Source organism: Carassius gibelio, chromosome B15, assembly GCF_023724105.1.
Source record: "Carassius gibelio isolate Cgi1373 ecotype wild population from Czech Republic chromosome B15, carGib1.2-hapl.c, whole genome shotgun sequence".
Taxonomy (NCBI): Eukaryota; Metazoa; Chordata; class Actinopteri; order Cypriniformes; family Cyprinidae; genus Carassius; species Carassius gibelio.
The window spans coordinates 26,813,792-26,832,357 of record NC_068410.1 but is presented as its reverse complement, the minus strand read 5'-3'; the positions used below and the strand labels follow the sequence as shown (position 1 = coordinate 26,832,357).

Below are 18,566 nucleotides of genomic sequence, written 5' to 3'. Positions count from 1 at the left end.
ATCATTTGCATTGAGATCTGCATTCAGAAGTAGGTTTGATCATCTAGCTGCATTTGTTAAAATACTCAAATGAACAATTTTCACTGTTTATATTAATGTTAATGTGGTTAAATAGCAAGCATATTGCTATGTCTGGGGCCTAACTGGGTGAAAGGTCACAAGTGCAATTACATTTAATTTCTTTCCCTAAATGTAGAATTAATTACATTTATGGACAAAATCATATATATGCATGCGGTCTGTGTATAAATAAATAATATAATAATGCATAAATTGTGTGTTTTTTTTTATTGTTTTTTTTAGAAGCCATTACATCTGTCTTCAGTGTCACCTTCGGAAATCATTCTAATATGCTGATTTGGTGTTCAGTTGTTATCAATTATTATTGGTGCTCAGCTTAATAATAGTTCTTCGGTGTTCAATGAAAGCATTTGAAATATAAATCTTTTGTAACAATATAAATGTCATTTCTTTATCAGTTTAATGCAATTTTACTAAATAAATGTATTAGTTTCTTTTTTTTTTTAAATCTTACTTTCTTTAAACTTTTAAATTGTTAAAAACATTAATAATGAGAAATGTTTCTTGAGCATTAAATCAGCATATTAGAATGATTTCATATGATTTATTTCAACATTTGAATTTATGTTGAACTTTATATTTAGCTTTATCAATCAGTCCATTGCAAAATATGGATTTAGAAGTCTAAATGGCAAACTTTTTCTCATATGTTTCATCATGTCTCTTGTGCATCAATGTACATTGTCCGAAACCAGTGATTGTGGCCATTCATGAAGCAGGTTAGTTGTCCTGTTTAAAGAGGTCGCCAAAATATTTTATATTTTTAATACAATTTTATAAAAACATTTATATTGTGTTTATAGTGCGGATATAGAAGTTTAATTCTGTTCATTTTTAGAGTACTTTTCACAATACATACTGTTCTAAAAAAAACAAAAAACTATGAATAACGAACTCTGTGGTGGGTGCAACAAAAAAAAGAAGTTTGTATGTTTAAGGTAATATTCAGCTGGATACATTCTTTCACAGGCTTAGACCTAATCAAAGCATGTGATATACACATAACGCCTGGTTTCAGGTCAAGGTGTGGGCATTTTTATTAGATTTCTTTTCTGATTTTAATCATCAGTTCTCGAAAGCTCATTGTAGTCCCACATTGAACCACTGTGCTCTTATTTGTTTACTACCATTTTAAAATAATTTACATTTGCATTGATTCAATTTGAATGCCTGAATCCATCACCTGTGACACGGGTTTGGCAGCTGATGTCGGGACTTTGCAGGATCTCTCCAGTGTGATTGGAAGTCGAAGGTACTTGCTTTATCTTAAAGCATGTTATAGATTCAGTAGCAGTGCCCTGTGTTCATACAGCTCATTTTACATCTTTTCTTCTAATGTCTTTCAGTCTAGTGAATGAGTTGGTATTAATGCAAGAAAGATGTATGCTGATGAAGCCAAGAGCTGTGGACTGGGCAGGTGAGATATTTATACATGAGATTATATGCTATTTTTATTTTACACACACACACACACAGATGGCAGCTGTGTCCAACGTGATACCTCTTGTCCTGCTGTACATGAGACCCCTACAGTGGTGGCTCAAGATCAATCAATCAATCACCTTTTATTTATATAGCGCTTTAAACAAAATACATTGCGTCAAAGCACTGAACAACATTCATTAGGAAAACAGTGTGTCAATAATGCAAAATGATAGTTAAAGGCAGTTCATCAGTTGAATTCAGTTATGTCATCTCTGTTCAGTTTAAATAGTGTCTGTGCATTTATTTGCAATCAAGTCAATGATATCGCTGTAGATGAAGTTACCCCAACTAAGCAAGCCAGAGGCGACAGCGGTAAGGAACCAAAACTCCATCGGTGACAGAATGGAGAAAAAAACCTTGGGAGAAACCAGGCTCAGTTGGGGGTCAGTTCTCCTCTGACCAGACGAAACCAGTAGTTCAATTCCAGGCTGCAGCAAAGTCAGATTGTGCAGAAGAATCATCTGTTTCCTGTGGTCTTGTCCTGGTGGTCCTCTGAGACAAGGTCTTTACAGGGGATCTGTATCTGGGGCTCTAGTTGTCCTGGTCTCCGCTGTCTTTTAGGGCAGTAGAGGTCCTTTCTAGGTGCTGATCCACCATCTGGTCTGGATACGTACTGGATCTGGTGGCCACGGTGACCTCGGAACAAGAGAGAAACAGACAAATATTAGCGTAGATGCCATTCTTCTAATGATGTAGAAAGTACGGAGTTATGTGAAGTGTTTCCGGTTCCGGTTTACCTAATTAATGCAGCCTAAAAATCCTTTAACGGATTTGGATATTAAAAGCATATTAGTATGTTATATGTATGCCAGGTTAAAGAGATGAGTCTTTAATCTAGATTTAAACTGCAAGAGTGTGTCTGCCTCCCGAACAATGTTAGGTAGGTTATTCCAGAGTTTAGGCGCCAAATAGGAAAAGGATCTGCCGCCCGCAGTTGATTTTGATATTCTAGATATTATCAAATTGCCTGAGTTTTGAGAACGTAGCGGACGTAGAGGAGTATAATGTAAAAGGAGCTCATTCAAATACTGAGGTGCTAAACCATTCAGGGCTTTATAAGTAATAAGCAATCTTTTAAAATTTATACGATGTTTGATAGGGAGCCAGTGCAGTGTGGACAGGACCGGGCTAATATGGTCATACTTCCTGGTTCTAGTAAGAACTCTTGCTGCTGCATTTTGGACTAGCTGTAGTTTGTTTACCAAGCGTGCAGAACAACCACCCAATAAAGCATTACAATAGTCTAACCTTGAAGTCATAAATGCATGGATTAAAATTTCTGCATTTGACATTGAGAGCATAGGCCGTAATTTAGATATATTTTTGAGATGGAAAAATGCAGTTTTACAAATGCTAGAAACGTGGCTTTCTAAGGAAAGATTGCGATCAAGTAGCACACCTAGGTTCCTAACTGATGACGAAGAATTGACATAGCAACCATCAAGTCTTAGACAGTGTTCTAGGTTATAACAAGCAGATTTTTTAGGCCCTATGATTAACACCTCTGTTTTTTTCTGAATTTAGCAATAAGAAATTACTTGTCATCCAATTTTTTATATCGACTATGCATTCCATTCGTTTTTCAAATTGGTGTGTTTCACCAGGCTGCGAGGAAATATAGAGCTGCGTATCATCAGCATAACAGTGAAAGCTAACACCATGTTTCCTAATGATATCTCCCAAGGGTAACATATAAAGCGTGAAGAGTAGCGGCCCTAGTACTGAGCCTTGAGGTACTCCATACTGCACTTGTGATCGATATGATACATCTTCATTCACTGCTACGAACTGATGGCGGTCATATAAGTACGATTTAAACCATGCTAATGCACTTCCACGGATGCCAACAAAGTGTTCAAGTCTATGCAAAAGAATGTTGTGGTCAATTGTGTCAAACGCAGCACTAAGATCCAATAAAACTAATAGAGCGATACACCCACGATCAGATGATAAGAGTAGATCATTTGTAACTCTAAGGAGAGCAGTCTCAGTATTATGATACGGTCTAAATCCTGACTGGAAATCCTCACATATACCATTTTTCTCTAAGAAGGAATATAATTGTGAGGATACCACCTTTTCTAGTATCTTGGACAGAAAAGGGAGATTCGAGATTGGTCTATAATTAACAAGTTCTCTGGGGTCAAGTTGTGGTTTTTTTATCAGAGGCTTAATAACAGCCAGTTTGAAGGTTTTGGGGACATATCCTAATGACAATGAGGAATTAATAATAGTCAGAAGAGGACCTATGACTTCTGGAAGCACCTCTTTTAGGAGCTTAGATGGTATAGGGTCTAACATACATGTTGTTGGTTTAGATGATTTAACAAGTTTATACAATTCTTCCTCTCCTATAGTAGAGAATAAGTGGAACTGTTCCTCAGGGGGTCTATAGTGCACTGTCTGATGTGATACTGTAGCTGACGGCAGAATGGTTGCAATTTTATCTCCAATAGTATCGATTTTAGAAGTAAAGTAGTTCATAAAGTCATTACTGTTGTGGTGTTGGGAAATGTCAACACTTGTTGAGGCTTTATTTTTCGTTAATTTAGCCACTGTATTGAATAAATACCTGGGGTTATGTTTGTTTTCTTCTAAAAGAGAAGAAAAGTAATCAGATCTAGCAGTTTTTAATGCTTTTCTATAGGATCTGCTACTTTCCCGCCAAGCAATACGAAATACCTCTAGTTTTGTTTTCCTCCAGCTGCGCTCCATTTTTCGGGCTGCTCTCTTTAGGGTGCGAGTATGCTCATTATACCATGGTGTCAAACTGTTTTCCTTAACCTTCCTTAAGCGTAAAGGAGCAACTGTATTTAAAGTGCTAGAAAAGAGAGAGTCCATAGTTTCTGTTACATCATCAAGTTGTTCTGAGGTTTTGGATATGCTAAGGAATTTGGATACATCAGGAAGATAACTTAAAAAGCAATCTTTTGTGGTAGAAGTGATGGTTCTTTCGATACTTGTAACAAGAAGTAGAATTGACAATTTTGGCTATATGAAGTTTACACAGAACTAAATAATGATCTGAGATTGGAGAACGGAGATCGGAGAACTGACCCCCAACTGAGCCTGGTTTCTCCCAAGCACTTGGCTGCATAATTTCAACACTATCAACATCAATTCCATGTGACAGTATTAAATCTAGGGTATGATTTCGACAATGAGTAGGTCCTGAAACATGTTGTCTAACACCAACTGAGTTCAGAATGTCTATAAATGCTGATCCCAATGCATCTTTTATATTATCGACATGGATATTAAAATCACCAATTATTAAAACTTTATCTGCAGCCAGAACTAACTCGGATGTAAAATCACCAAACTCTTTAATAAAGTCTGTATGGTGCCCTGGTGGCCTGTATAGAGTAGCCAGTACAAACATAACAGGGGGTTTATCATTAACATTGGTTTCTCTGGATAATGTTATATGAAGCACCATTACTTCAAACGAGTTATACTTGAAGCCTGCCCTCTGAGAAATCCTGAAAACGTTGTTATAAATTGAAGCAACTCCTCCCCCTTTGCCTTTTAGACGTGGCTCATGTTTATAACAGTAATCTTGGGGGATGGACTCATTTAAAATAATGTAATCATCAGGTTTTAGCCAAGTTTCTGTCAAACAGAGCACATCTATATTATGATCAGTTATCATATTATTTACAAAAAGTGTTTTCGTAGAAATGGATCTGATATTCAATATGCCAATCTTTATCATTTGTTTATCCATATTGCATTTGTTTTTTATTTGTTGACCTCAATTAAGTTGTTAATCTTAACTTGGTTTGGATGTTTTTTGTATTTTCTAGTTCGGGGAACAGACACAGTCTCCATAGTGTGATATCTAGAATCAGAATCAGAATCAGAAAGAGCTTTATTACCAAGTATGTTTGCGCATACAAGGAATTTGTTTTAGTGACATAAGCTTCCAGTACACAGAGACACCAAAAAAAAAAAAAAAAAAATGTAGTCAAATAAATAAGTGTATAAACAATTGTGCTATAAATGATAATGGGATAGGATTGAAAAAGATGCAGGGATGTACTAGGATGGAGGGGTAACAAATAAATATAAGGATGTTGCACTTTTGTTTGCATAAGCATAAGTGGGGAACATTTAACTGTTCATGAGGCAGATTGCCTGGGGGAAGAAACTGTTTTTGTGCCTTGCTGTTCTGGTATTTGCGGCTCTGAGACGCCGGCCAGATGGCAAAAGTTAAAAAATGGGGTGACTTGGATGTGAGGGATCCAGAGTGATTTTATGAGCCCTTTTCCTCACTCTGGATGTATACAGTTCTTGAAGGGTGGGCAGGGGAGCACCAATAATCCTTTCAGCAGTCCGAACAGTTCTCTGTGGTCTTCTGATGTCCGATTTTGTAGCTGAGCCAAACCAGACAGTTATAGAAGTACACAGTACAGACTCAATGACGGCTGAGTAGAACTGTTTCAGCAGCTCCTGTGGCAAGTTAAACTTCCTCAGCTGGCGAAGGAAATACAACCTTTGTTGGGCCTTTTTTACAATGTCAATGTGATTGTCCCACTTCAGGTCCTGAGAGATGGTGGTTCCCAGGAATCTGAATGACTCCACTGCAGTCACAGGGCTGTTCATGATGGTGAGTGGGGAAAGTGCAGGGGGGTTTCTCCTGAAGTCCACGATCATCTGCACTGTTTTGAGCGTGTTCAGCTCCAGGTTGTTAAGACTGCACCAGACAGCCAGCTGCTCAACCTCTTGTCTGTAAGCAGACTCATCACCGTCCTGAATGAGGCCGATGACTGTAGTGTCATCTGCAAACTTCAGGAGCTTGACAGAGGGGTCTTTAGAGGTGCAGTCGTTGGTGTAAAGGGAGAAGAGCAGAGGGGAGAGAACACATCCCTGAGGGGCGCCAGTGTTGGTGGAGCAGCTGTTTGATGTGAATTTCCCCAGTCTCACTAACTGTTGCCTATCTGTCAGAAAGCTGGTGATCCACTGACAGATAGAGCTAGGAACAGAGAGCTGGGTCAGTTTGGTCTGGAGGGTTGAAGCAGGAAGGTACTTCACACAACTCCAGGGATCTGTTGAAGATCTGTGAAAATATGGGGGCCAGCTGGTCAGCACAGATTTTCAGACAGGCTGGTGTAACACCATCTGGGCCTGGTGCTTTTCTTCTTTTGTTCTTCTTGAAGACCTGGCACACATCATCTTTACAGATTTGAAGAGCAGTAGGTGTGGAACGGGGGATTGCAGGAGGTGTTAATGGTTGTGCAGGGAGATGGTCAGAATGGGTGTTGGGGGTTTCAAATCTGCAATAAAACTCATTCAGGTCGTTAGCAAGCCGTTGATTAGCCTCAGTGCAAGGGGATGGTGTCTTGTAGTTTGTGATGGCCCTCAGTCCTCTCCAAACTGAAGTTGAGTCATTGGAAGAAAACTGGTCTTCCAACTTTTTAGCGTAGTTCTTTTTAGCCGCTCTGATCTCTTTGTTCAGTGTGTTCCTGGCCTGATTGTACAAGACCCTGTCCCCATTTCTGTAGGCATCCTCTTTGGCCTGACGAAGATGTCTGAGTTTTACTGTAAAACCATGGCTTATCGTTGTTGCATGTTAAATAAGTCCTGGTAGGAATGCAAACATCCTCACAGAAACTAATATAGGATGTTACAGTCTCTGTGAGTTCGTCCAGAACGGTGGTAGCAGCTTCAAAAACACTCCAATCAGTGAGGTCAAAACAAGATTGTAAATCCTGCTCCGTTTCGCTGGTCCATCTCTTCACAGTCCTTACTACAGGTTTAGCAGATTTAAGTTTCTGCTTGTAGGTCAGTATAAGATCAAGCAGACAGTGATCAGAATTTCCCAAAGCTGCTCGTGGAACAGAGTGATATGCGTCCTTTATTGTGGTGTAGCAGTGATCCAATATATTACTGTCTCTGGTGGGACATGTAACATGCTGTCTGTATTTTGGCAGTTCACGGGAGAGATTGGCTTTATTAAAGTCCCCCAGAATGATTAAAACAGAGTCCGGGTGTTGTTGTTCTGTCTCTGTGATCTGATCAGCAAGTTTCTGTAAAGCTGAGCTCACGTGCTCATATTTCCCGTCACAGAGGTCAGTTAATTCTCAGCACATAGAGACTCTTTCATATCTAGGTGAAAGAGTCTCTATGTGCTGAGAATTAACTGACCTCTGTGACGGGAGGCAGCTAGCAGACAGTCGGTTTAGCCAGTCTGTCTGCTTCCTGACCTGGGCCCCAGTTAGTCAAGTATAAACACTAAGACTATGTGCCATATTTCTAAACAGAAGAGTGGCGCCACCCCAGGAGGGATGAAGACCATCTCTTTTAAACAGGTCAGCTCTGCCCCAAAAGCTCATCCAGTTGTCTATGAAACCTATGTTATTCTGTGGGCACCACTTAGACATCCAGCCATTGAGTGATGACAATCTGCTATGCATCTCATCACCACGGTAAGCAGGGAGAGGACCAGAGCATATTACAGTGTCTGACATCGTGCTTGCAAGTTCACACACCTCTTTAAAGTTATTTGTAGTGATCTCCGACTGGCGAAGTCGAACATCATTAGCGCCGGCATGAATAACAATCTTACTGTAATTACGTTTAGCATTAGCCAGCACTTTTAAATTTGCCAAAATGTCAGGTGCTCTGGCTCCCGGTAAACATTTGACTATGGTGGCTGGTGTCTCTATATTCACGTTCCGTACAATAGAATCACCAATAACTAGAGCACTTTCATCAGGTTTCTCAGTGGGTGCATCACTGAGTGGGGAGAACCTGTTTAATGTTTTGATTGGAACAGAAGAGGAGTGTTTTGACCCACGACTACGCTGCCTCACCGTCACCCAGTTGCCCTGCTGCAGGGGCTCTGTTGCTGGAACCGGACAATGTACAGGAATCCCTGAGCTAGACGCATCCAAAGCCGTATCTAGAGCCCTTACATTCTTACTGTCCTCAATTAAAGTTTGGATGCATGTCTCTAATTCTGAAATCTTCTCTGTCAGCCTAACTGTTTCCCTGCATTTGTCACATGTGAATCCCTCATCAGCGACAGAGATAGATAAACTGTACATGTGGCAAGAGGTGCAAATAACGATAGTAGGTGAAGCCATTACTCACCGTGCTTGATGAAATATTCTTACTTGCGGTTGTTTGATGAACTTTGCGGTTGAGGAGAAAAGAAAACGCTAATGACAAGCTAACGAGTGCTAACGCTTTGCAGGTGTACTGCACTCACGGAAGAGTGAACGATCAAAGTTAATCTGATAAGATTGATCGATAATATCAGAAATATGGTGTGAATTAAGTTATATTTTACAACTTAAAAAAACAAACAAACAGACAGTGATAGTAAGAAAGATTATAGAGAAAAAATATAAAATAAAAACAGCTACACGGAGCTATGATTAACTACAGAAGGCCAACAGGAAGTAGAGAAAACACTGTCCAACCTCAGGACCAAGGGATTTTCCCCGAGGGGCAATCCACTTTGAACTATCAAGGTCACGCGGTGCTGCCTCCGTGCCTTAGACATGTGGAAGAAACCTTGGTTCTTGAATCAGGGCCCGGTGCTGGGAGCTCCTTGTCGCCGTGTAATACTAGCGACGGATGCATCCCTCACTGGTTGGGGTGCAGTCATGAGTGGCCACCCTGCCCGTGGTCTGTGGAGCGGTCACTATCTGACATGGCATATCAATTGTTTAGAAATATTACCAGTTTATTGTGCACTGAAGCACTTCCTCCCAGACCTAAAGGGTCACCATGTGTTGGTGCACACTGGCAACACATGGATGGTCTCTTACATCAACCACCAAGGAGGTCTGCGTTCCCGCCCCTTATACAAGCTGGCGCACCAGATCCTGGTGTGGTCCCAGAGCAAACTCCTCTCATTAAGAGCAGTATATATTCCTGGGAAACAAAATATGGGAGCAGACATACTGTCGAGGCAGGGGCCGAGGCCCGGGGAATGGAAGCTTCACCCCAAGGTGGTGAAGCAGATATGGATAGTTTTTGGCAGAGCTCAAGTAGACCTCTTTGCGACTCAATTGCAGCCTCCAAGGCCTTCCTAGCAGGTGTATCCATGCTGGACATCTACAATGCTGCGGGGTGGTCCACACCTTCTACTTTTGTAAAATACTATGGCTTAGACATGCCAGTCACTGCAGGCGCTTCTGTCCTCTCGTCCTAAGCTGTGCTATTCGCATACACACTAGGCAGGGGTTCGGTAGCCTGGCAGCGTTGGTACTCGTTCCCCAAAGCTTTTTCAGCGCAGCTCAAGTTCCTGAAGAGGAACTTCTCTAGGTTACGTATGTAACCCTAGTTCCTCGAGCGAACGAGAACGAGGCGCTGCGTCTCCGGAGCCATACCCCCGGCACCCCTGCCGACGCTTGCTGGTACTCGTAGCTAACGCCAGCTGCGCAGTACGTGTTTTTATAGCTTCCTGGTCGCTTATGTCACCCCGCCTGTGACGTCACGCTCTTCCATTGGACTGATTACACACAATAGTCTGAGTCGCTCATGCTAAGTGCGTTCCCCAAAGCGTTTTCGACACAGCGTCTCATTCCCTCAAGACTAGGGTTACATTTTTAACCTAGAGACGTTTCTGCAGAACACCTGGAATATGAGCATGCTTCAAACCCAAGATTTAACGAAGTCAGCTCAGGCAGCGATGAGAAGAAAAACCTCAAAGAAGTTACTTTCTCTAAGCTCTGAGAGTCTACACACACTTACTTACAAATAACATCTTCCTCAATGAAAACCACCTGATAAGTTAGGTTTGCTCATCTTAATCAACATGATTTTTACAGCTAAAGTGAAACTTGCCATTGCATATTTCAGTGCCTTAACGCAGGTTCATGTCAAATAATTAACCAAAAAAATCCTGCTAAACATGTTCAGTGCTAAATGCATTAAAAATAAAATACCTGAAATGGAGGTAAATGGTTTGACTTGCTTTTGTAGTCTATGAATTGTTTTTAATTTATCAGTGTTCTACATTACATAAAAGGGTACAATTTGTATAAATATTTTTGTGATATTTTTGCATCTCAGTAAAACAGCTAATGCCAAATTAAGTATATTGTAGGATCTAGTCAATATGGGTGATTTGTGAAGAGAAAGTAGTTTGGTCTTGAAATATGAACGTCGTCACAGCTTGGATATTGTATTTTTCTGCGCGTCCAGGTTTCAGGTGTTCATTATCATACTGTACACACTGAAAAGTTATTCACAGAACTGTGGACATCATATCATATAACAGGCTTCTCAGTTGGGTATAAAAACTGCTCCAGTCTCATATACACTGGTAACCATAATCCACGACCAAACCACAGGCTTCTTTTAGACTAACATCTGTGAGATAATTAGGTAGAATGATGTCTATGATGAGTTGGGTTACAGTGATTCTGCTTATTGACCTGGTTTGCTCCGGTAAGACTGGTTCTGCATTGCCTTGAATTAGTTTGTATTACAAGCATTAACTTCTTATTTAACTTCTTACCCCTAACTTCTAACTCAATTTAAAATAATATAGCATTTGAAAAGTAATGTATCTTTTCATAGTCATGTTACTAGTTGTAGTTATTTCAGTGGGTAATTGAAAGTATAGTCTTTTCATTGTTGTATCTCTTATTATTATTATTGATAAGATTCTCTGAAAGCATGTAATTTCTCCCTTATTTACACCCCAATGATTAATTTATATTTATATATAAAAAAAATTAATATAAGAATGAAGTACTTTTTGCTTTGTATTGACATTTAGATATTATGCTTATTATTTTTAAAGTGATATATACATTTTATAAATGCATAAATTGTCCTTCACTTCAACTGTTCATTTCTCACCTGCTCCTTCTGATATGTTTAAACGAAACCTGTCCCCTTCAGCAGGGATAGTATTATCATCTCCAGCATTTGACAGCATTATTGTATTTTAAGTTTGTCAGTATGTTTACACTTATCTTGTTTTCATCAAGCTTCAAGTCAGCAATAGGCTTTTCTGCAGGAAATCACTGTTCTGTTTCATGACGTTATGAGATATAAATCTCACTGTTATTAATGTTCTTTCAATTATAGTGCGTTATGTGAATCTTTACCAGATTTGATCAATGGGGTTGAAATAATTTAGGGCTAGAGTGATAAATATTAAAACCGTTCAGTCATGTTTCTTGAGAGTAACCAATGCATCAACAAGAGCTGTAATTAAATACTAACTAATTTGTTTGCTCCTACAAGTCCAGATAATCTTTTATCTGTTCACATTTAGTTTAATGTGATTACTACAAAGGTGTGTGTGTGTGTGTGTGTGTGTGTGTGTGCTGGTGAAATACAAGGACACAACTCTGTATAATGACATGGGTATGACACAGGTATTAACAAGGAGAGGGTGACTTATGAGGACATAACCAATGTCCCCATTTTTCAAAATGCTTATAAATCACTCAGAATGAGTTTTTGTTTTTGAGAAAGTAAAAATGCAAAAAGTTTCCTGTTTGTGTAGGGTTGGTGAAGGGCCATAGAATATACAGTTTGTACAGAATAAAAACCATTACACCTATGGGATGTCCCCACTTTTCACAAAAACAAACGTGTGTGTGTGTGGTAAATGTATAAGAATGATAAATAAACTATAAAACTAACAAGGCCTGCTAGTAAATATATATCTATTAAATCTGAAGTGATTCCTGTATGGAAAAAATGGCTGACAAAAAATGAAAATGCTTCCTTCTGTTCCAACTGAAAGTATTCCCGCTTCAGATTATTACGTTACCAAACACTCACACACTTTTGTTTTCACATATATACTGTAGACATATGGTCTATTTTCTAGGTCAAATTCTATGGAGAATGAAGGACCATGTGCATAAAATCCAAGAGGCCAGAATTAAACAGCGTGTGACACAGACTTCCAGTGTCATTCCCAAAACAGGCACAATTCACCAACCCCTGAACCACTTTGATAGGAAAGATGACAAAACTTTTCCACAGGTACAAATGACAGACACAGTCTTACACTCACGCACTTCTTTACATGTGATATAATCAGGATGGCACAAGAAGTATGTCATTTCAAAACACGTTATAATAACCTAATTTAAATTATGTTAAATAAATATAACGCAAATTATTTAATAATATTGATCATTATTCTTTTTATTCTAAAATTTAATTTTAATTATATTAGAATGAATGATTTATCTTCATTTATTCATTAATATTTGATCTGCAGAAATTCTTTGTGAACGACGTTTATTGGCAGCGTTCAGATGGACCAGTCTTTCTCTACATAGGAGGAGAGGGCCCACTCTCTAAATTCAGCGTGTTGTTCGGTTAGTACCAATTTTCCTTGTTTGAACCTGATCATTGATCCTGATCTGCTAATCTGCTAATGTATATCGTTTTTTTTTTTTTCAAGGCCTAGTGAATGAAATTTTAAAAGGTTCTGTAATGGAATCGGGCTAAAACATTTCCATTTCATTTTAAGAATGATTGATAAAGAAACAAATATTGAACAATTGTTAGGGCACCACGTGGACATGGCAGAGAGACATGGAGCACTGCTGGTGGCCCTGGAGCACCGCTTCTATGGGCAGAGCATCAACCCCGATGGTCTAGAGACAGAGAACCTGAGAGATCTCTCCAGCCAGCAAGCGTAAGTCATGCTGACAGACCGATACTCAGATCACAACAATCATCACAGTCACATTTACCAAGCATGTTTTTTCACCTCTTTCTATCTCAGTTTAGTCGACCTGGCTGCGTTCCATCATTATATCAGCCAGCGGTTCAGCCTGTCCCATAATAACACCTGGATCAGCTTCGGTGGTTCGTATGCTGGAGCTCTCTCAGCTTGGTTAAGAGGAAAGGTTTGTTTCAAACAAATCGTTGTTGTTTAATTAAAAACATGTGCTAAAATTGTTTGTTTTCTACATTTATAATTCAAATGAACCATTTTAGACAATCAAGTCTCCACCAGTTCTGTTAACTGCACCTTAAAAAGTAAACAAATCAGAATTCTTGGTAAAATTTCATAATAGAGTCCCAGGTTAAGGCATTACATTTGATACAGTATTGATTAATAGTTGTAAACATTAGTCAATAAAATTAGGCTACAAGTGTTCAAGTTATTTCATGTTAGCTCAGGTCCATCAGATAATGTTGAAAGATACAACGCTTGTTTTTAACAATGTGTTTGAAAAGGTTGTGATTTGAATTCTTGAATACCATGAATTATTGTTAGTTCTAACTAATGGAATCTTCTTGTCAAGTGCTACCAAATTCTGTCATCATTGATTCTTTCCTGTATCGCCAAAGAATGCTTCAGTGAACATATAAATAACAAACAATAGCCTGTATCTTTCTAATGGTCTTTCTCTTCTAGTTTCCTCATCTTATCTATGGAGCAGTGGCATCCTCTGCCCCTGTTCAAGCTCAGTTGGACTTTAGCTCTTATAATAGGGTATGGGTTTGTAAAAACACACGTGGGAGATATTTTATAAATTAGAGCACATTATTATTGCATTACTTGTTTAGTTTGGTATTTATTAATTTATTCATTTTTGCAGGTGGTTGGTCATAGTCTTATGAATGAGGCAGTGGGTGGCTCTAAAAAGGTACAGTAAGAGCACATTTTTGCTCACTATTAATTTCTGTGTGTGTGTTTGAGTGTCTATCTGTGTGTGTGTCCTCAGTGTGTAGCAGAAGTGAAAGGGGTGTTTGCAGCAGTAGAGGCAGCTCTGCTAATGGGGAATGAGGTAGAGGTGGGAAAAGACTTCGGCTGTTGTGAGACCCCTTTCAAACCGGAGGACAAGATGGAACTGCTGCAGAGTTTGGCCGATATCTTCATGGGAACCGTCCAATACAATGAGGAGGGGGTTGCATTCAGCATCGCAGAACTTTGTGACATCATGACCAATAAGAGTGAACAGAATAAACTAAAGGAGGAGGCGTATGACCGTCTGGTCAAACTGGTGGCGGTAACATTTCCTAATCTCATATTAAGTGGTCTCCTAAAAATCTGTTTGGTGTTATAGTTTTCTTTGGTTCAAATTAAAAATGTTAAAACTTTTATGTAAAAAAAAAAAAAAAAAAAAAAAAAAAACATTTTACATTTAAGCATTGAACTGTATTTAAAAGTGTGGTAGAACAGTATTTATTACCACAGATTGATTATTTATCTATTACTGTTTGCTATTTTAATAATATCAAGCATGATTGACTCTCTATTTTTGTGTATTATTTTATTCAGTATATAAATTCAATATATAAGTATAATTGCATTGGTATACTTACCTTAAACTCAAAATTACTGACATGAATGTAATACATTTATAAATGAACAAAGAATTGTCAAGGGGACACTGAACACATCATTGCCCATGCTCAGAATAACATACAGAACACTATTTCTGTTTATAATATGTATATAATAATGTGGAATACTGTATCCCATAATGCCAACTTAACCATGCATTTCTGGTGTGAGGAATGAGCTAGAAGTAATATAAGCTGCGACATATTTTTTTCTTGGGGTAATTTTGATCAAACTTCTGAGTGGTTAGATACGTTTGACTCAAAATTGAATTACAAATGCACAGTATGCTGAATGTAAATGAGGTCACATGGCAACAATTATCATACTAGTATTTGAAAAGTTTAATGCTGTCGATTGCTGTTGAAAAATAGTAGAGTATGCACTGTATTCACTAGCAGTATAAGTGTTCTATTTTGCACGTAACCCAAAATGTTCAGCAAAATGAAATGCATGATATTGTATCTAACCAGCAGAGGGCATCAATGTATATGAAAAAAAAAGTTGCCTGATTTTTTTTTTATTTTTTATCTCCATTAAGTGTTTCCTCTTGCTACAGAATACAGTGTGTTAGATTGAAAAAGTCACTACATCTTTGCCATGTATTCAGATGTATCGTGCCAGAGAGAAGGTGCCATGTCTGGATGTTTCTCATGAGAAGCTTGTGCTTGAACTCAGAAACACTACAGCTACATCCAGCTACAGACAGTGGTTCTACCAGACCTGCACTGAGTTTGGCTTCTGTGAGTACTAGATCCAGCCTACAGTGCTCTTGTTGATCATTCTCTAATTTCTGGGTTTCAATCAAACTCCCTATACAAATATTCACACACAGACACCTACACAGTAGCCCCAGGAGTAAAGTATCTTCTCACTTCTGTCTGAAAGTCATTACATTAGAACATTAGAAAACAAAAAAAATCATCAAACCAGGTGGCATCTGCAAACAAACATTTTCTCAGAACTAACCAGTAATCTTCTTTCCATTTTGCATTGACTTTTAACAAACAAGGCGATTTTTATTAAGCCTACATGCATGTTTTGCATTTTATGAAGTCGGTTCCATCAGGTTCACACATGTGGAGTATCACTGGTGTAGTTTATGTTCTGTGGACACGTTTGGTGAAAGTTTGTATCATACTACTTTTTGTCTTTATCTTGAACAGTATATCTATTGTTACATGGATGCATAAAACCTAACAAACACACACACACACACACACATATATATATATTTATATATTTATATATTTATATATTTAATATATATATATATATATATATATATATATATATATATATATATATATATATATATATATATATATATATTTTTTTTTTTTTTTTTTTTTTTTTTTTTTTTGGAACTTGCTATCTTTAAATGGCATTTGGCTTGACATACACAATGCTATGATGTTCTTGAAATTGTTCAGTGCAGCCAAATTCTTGTAATGTCTATGTATTTAAGCTAATTGCATAATCTTTTACAAGTGTATTCCAAATTTAGTTTACACGAGGTCTATAGTTTTGAGTTATTTTCATGTTTTTGTGTTTATGGAGCAGATCAGACGTGTGAGGACACTAGCTGCCCCTTCTCACGTATGTCAACCATCCAGTCTCAGACTGAACTCTGCTCTCGAATCTTTGACATCCCTCAGGACCATCTGCCTGTCCACATTGACTTTACCAACCAGTACTATGGAGGGAACCGGCCCCAAACACAAAGAGTGCTCTATGTCAATGGTAAGAATGGAGCTGGATTTAGTTTTTTTACTAAGTGTTAATATGTTTATTAAAAATAGGATGATCTGTTACAAAAATGTTAGCAAACCAAAATGGAAGAAGATAAAAGAACATCAAAACTATTATTAAAAAATTTAATTATAAATAGTGTGTAAACAAGGTTTTTTTTAATTTATATTCTTTCAACTTACATTTTTTGCTTAAATATTTAAAAATAAAAGTTATATTTGAGTTTATTCACATTGTCTTAGATGTAATGACAGTAGATCCCTGCTCAAGAGTACAGTGACTAAATGTTGCCATACAGCAAAAAAAAAAAAAAAAAAAAAAAAAAAAAAAAAAAATATATATATATATATATATATATATATATATATATATATATATATATATATATATATATATATATATATTCAGAAATATTAGTAAATATATAAAAAAAAATGGCCAAACAATTTTTTTTTGTTAAAGTATATGTACATACATATATATTTGACAATTTTTTGTATATTTTTGAAAAAAATATTTTAAATATATATTTTAAACACATTTAAAAATATATACATTTCACTTCTATATATTTCAGTCCAAGAACATGCTTTTTCATGCCTCAGAAATGCATTTAGAAATATGTTTTGATATATGAAGTTTGAAACTAAATACATTTCTTATTTCAAAAATAAACTTCATTGTGCTTCACTGTTTGCAAAATTTCTGTGTTTCATTAAGACCTGTTTTTCTGACCAAGGAAACATTGACCCATGGACAGAGCTAAGTGTGGTCTGGAATGACACTATGGTGGACAATGACAGAGTTATTCTTATTGACGGGACCGCCCACTGTAGGGACATGAACTCAGATAAATCAATGGATAGACCTGCATTGCACCAAGCCAGGAAGGTACAAATCTAAATAAAAATAAAAAAATGAAAAAAATTTAAAACGATTATATAGATTCATTATTTTCTGTTTCATATATACAGACATATATTAAATAAGGGAGGAGTTCTGTTTTTTCTCTCACCGTTTTCATGTTCTTACCCCCACAGGAGATTGGAAGACGTGTGGCCATGTGGCTCAAAAGTGCAGCTCTGGCACCATAAGATTTGATCAGCATGTATTTCTGATAATCACATGATCGAAGCATGCCAACTGAGTTTCCTTTTTCCCTTTAATTTGCAAAAAATAAATAACTAAATAAAAATAAATAAATAAAATGTAGTGCTTGAAATCTTGAAATCTCTTCTGCAGTAGATTGTTTAGCCTTCTTTAGGAGTCAAGAGACTAACCAGATTCTCATTGGCTTTGGTCAGTGGTACATTTTGTGTTAGGGTTTGGTCAGCAGTGCAATTTAGTATGCAATTACACACTAGTGCTTTAAATAGCATTTTAAATATGAATAAATATAATGTACTGTAAGTACATAATAATTAAAGATATAAAGTCGGCTCAATATTACTATTACTATTACAATATTACCTCCCCCCCCCCGCCCCCCTTCTGATTTTTTCTAATCAAAGACATTTAAAAATAAAAGGTGTGTGTAACGATTGAATCATTTATGCGTTGTGTTCTTTGGTAAAATACAGATGTGGTCAATTTCACACCATGAAAAAACAAACTTCCCTGGTTATGTATTATCATGCTGTTTTTATCAGGCCTTGCTTAAATACAAGTTTTTCTCAAATTTGAACTTCTGAAATTTAACCTAGCCTATTATAAAAAGTGTAATAGACAATTTACATCGACGATTATGTCTGTGAAAAACCACCAGCTTGTCTTATACAATAGGAGGCGCTATTGGTATTATGTATACCCCTCCTATTAACAACCTCTTCTAGCCAAAAAAAAAAAAAAAACGTTAGGAGGGTTGATCTGTAAGTACCTTTCTCAATGAAAAACAATAATAACTGCATGAGTAATAATGTATTTGCTTCAACTGCAGATCGAATTCATATAATAGATGAAT

The 18,566-nt window shown here is 37.4% G+C and overlaps 1 protein-coding gene across 1 annotated transcript; it reads left to right on the top strand.

Annotated features, from left to right (window-relative positions):
• The first annotated feature begins 1,247 nt into the window (after positions 1–1,247).
• LOC127972394 (thymus-specific serine protease) lies at positions 1,248–17,936 on the top strand. Its single transcript, XM_052575857.1, has 13 exons — positions 1,248–1,333; positions 1,428–1,498; positions 12,374–12,531; positions 12,773–12,872; positions 13,066–13,195; positions 13,286–13,409; positions 13,925–14,002; positions 14,109–14,156; positions 14,235–14,519; positions 15,465–15,597; positions 16,418–16,597; positions 17,346–17,497; positions 17,647–17,936. Exons 1-13 carry the CDS (start codon positions 1,248–1,250, stop codon positions 17,698–17,700), a joined length of 1,599 nt encoding a protein of 532 aa, XP_052431817.1. The 3' UTR covers positions 17,701–17,936.
• Positions 17,937–18,566: the final 630 nt, after the last annotated feature.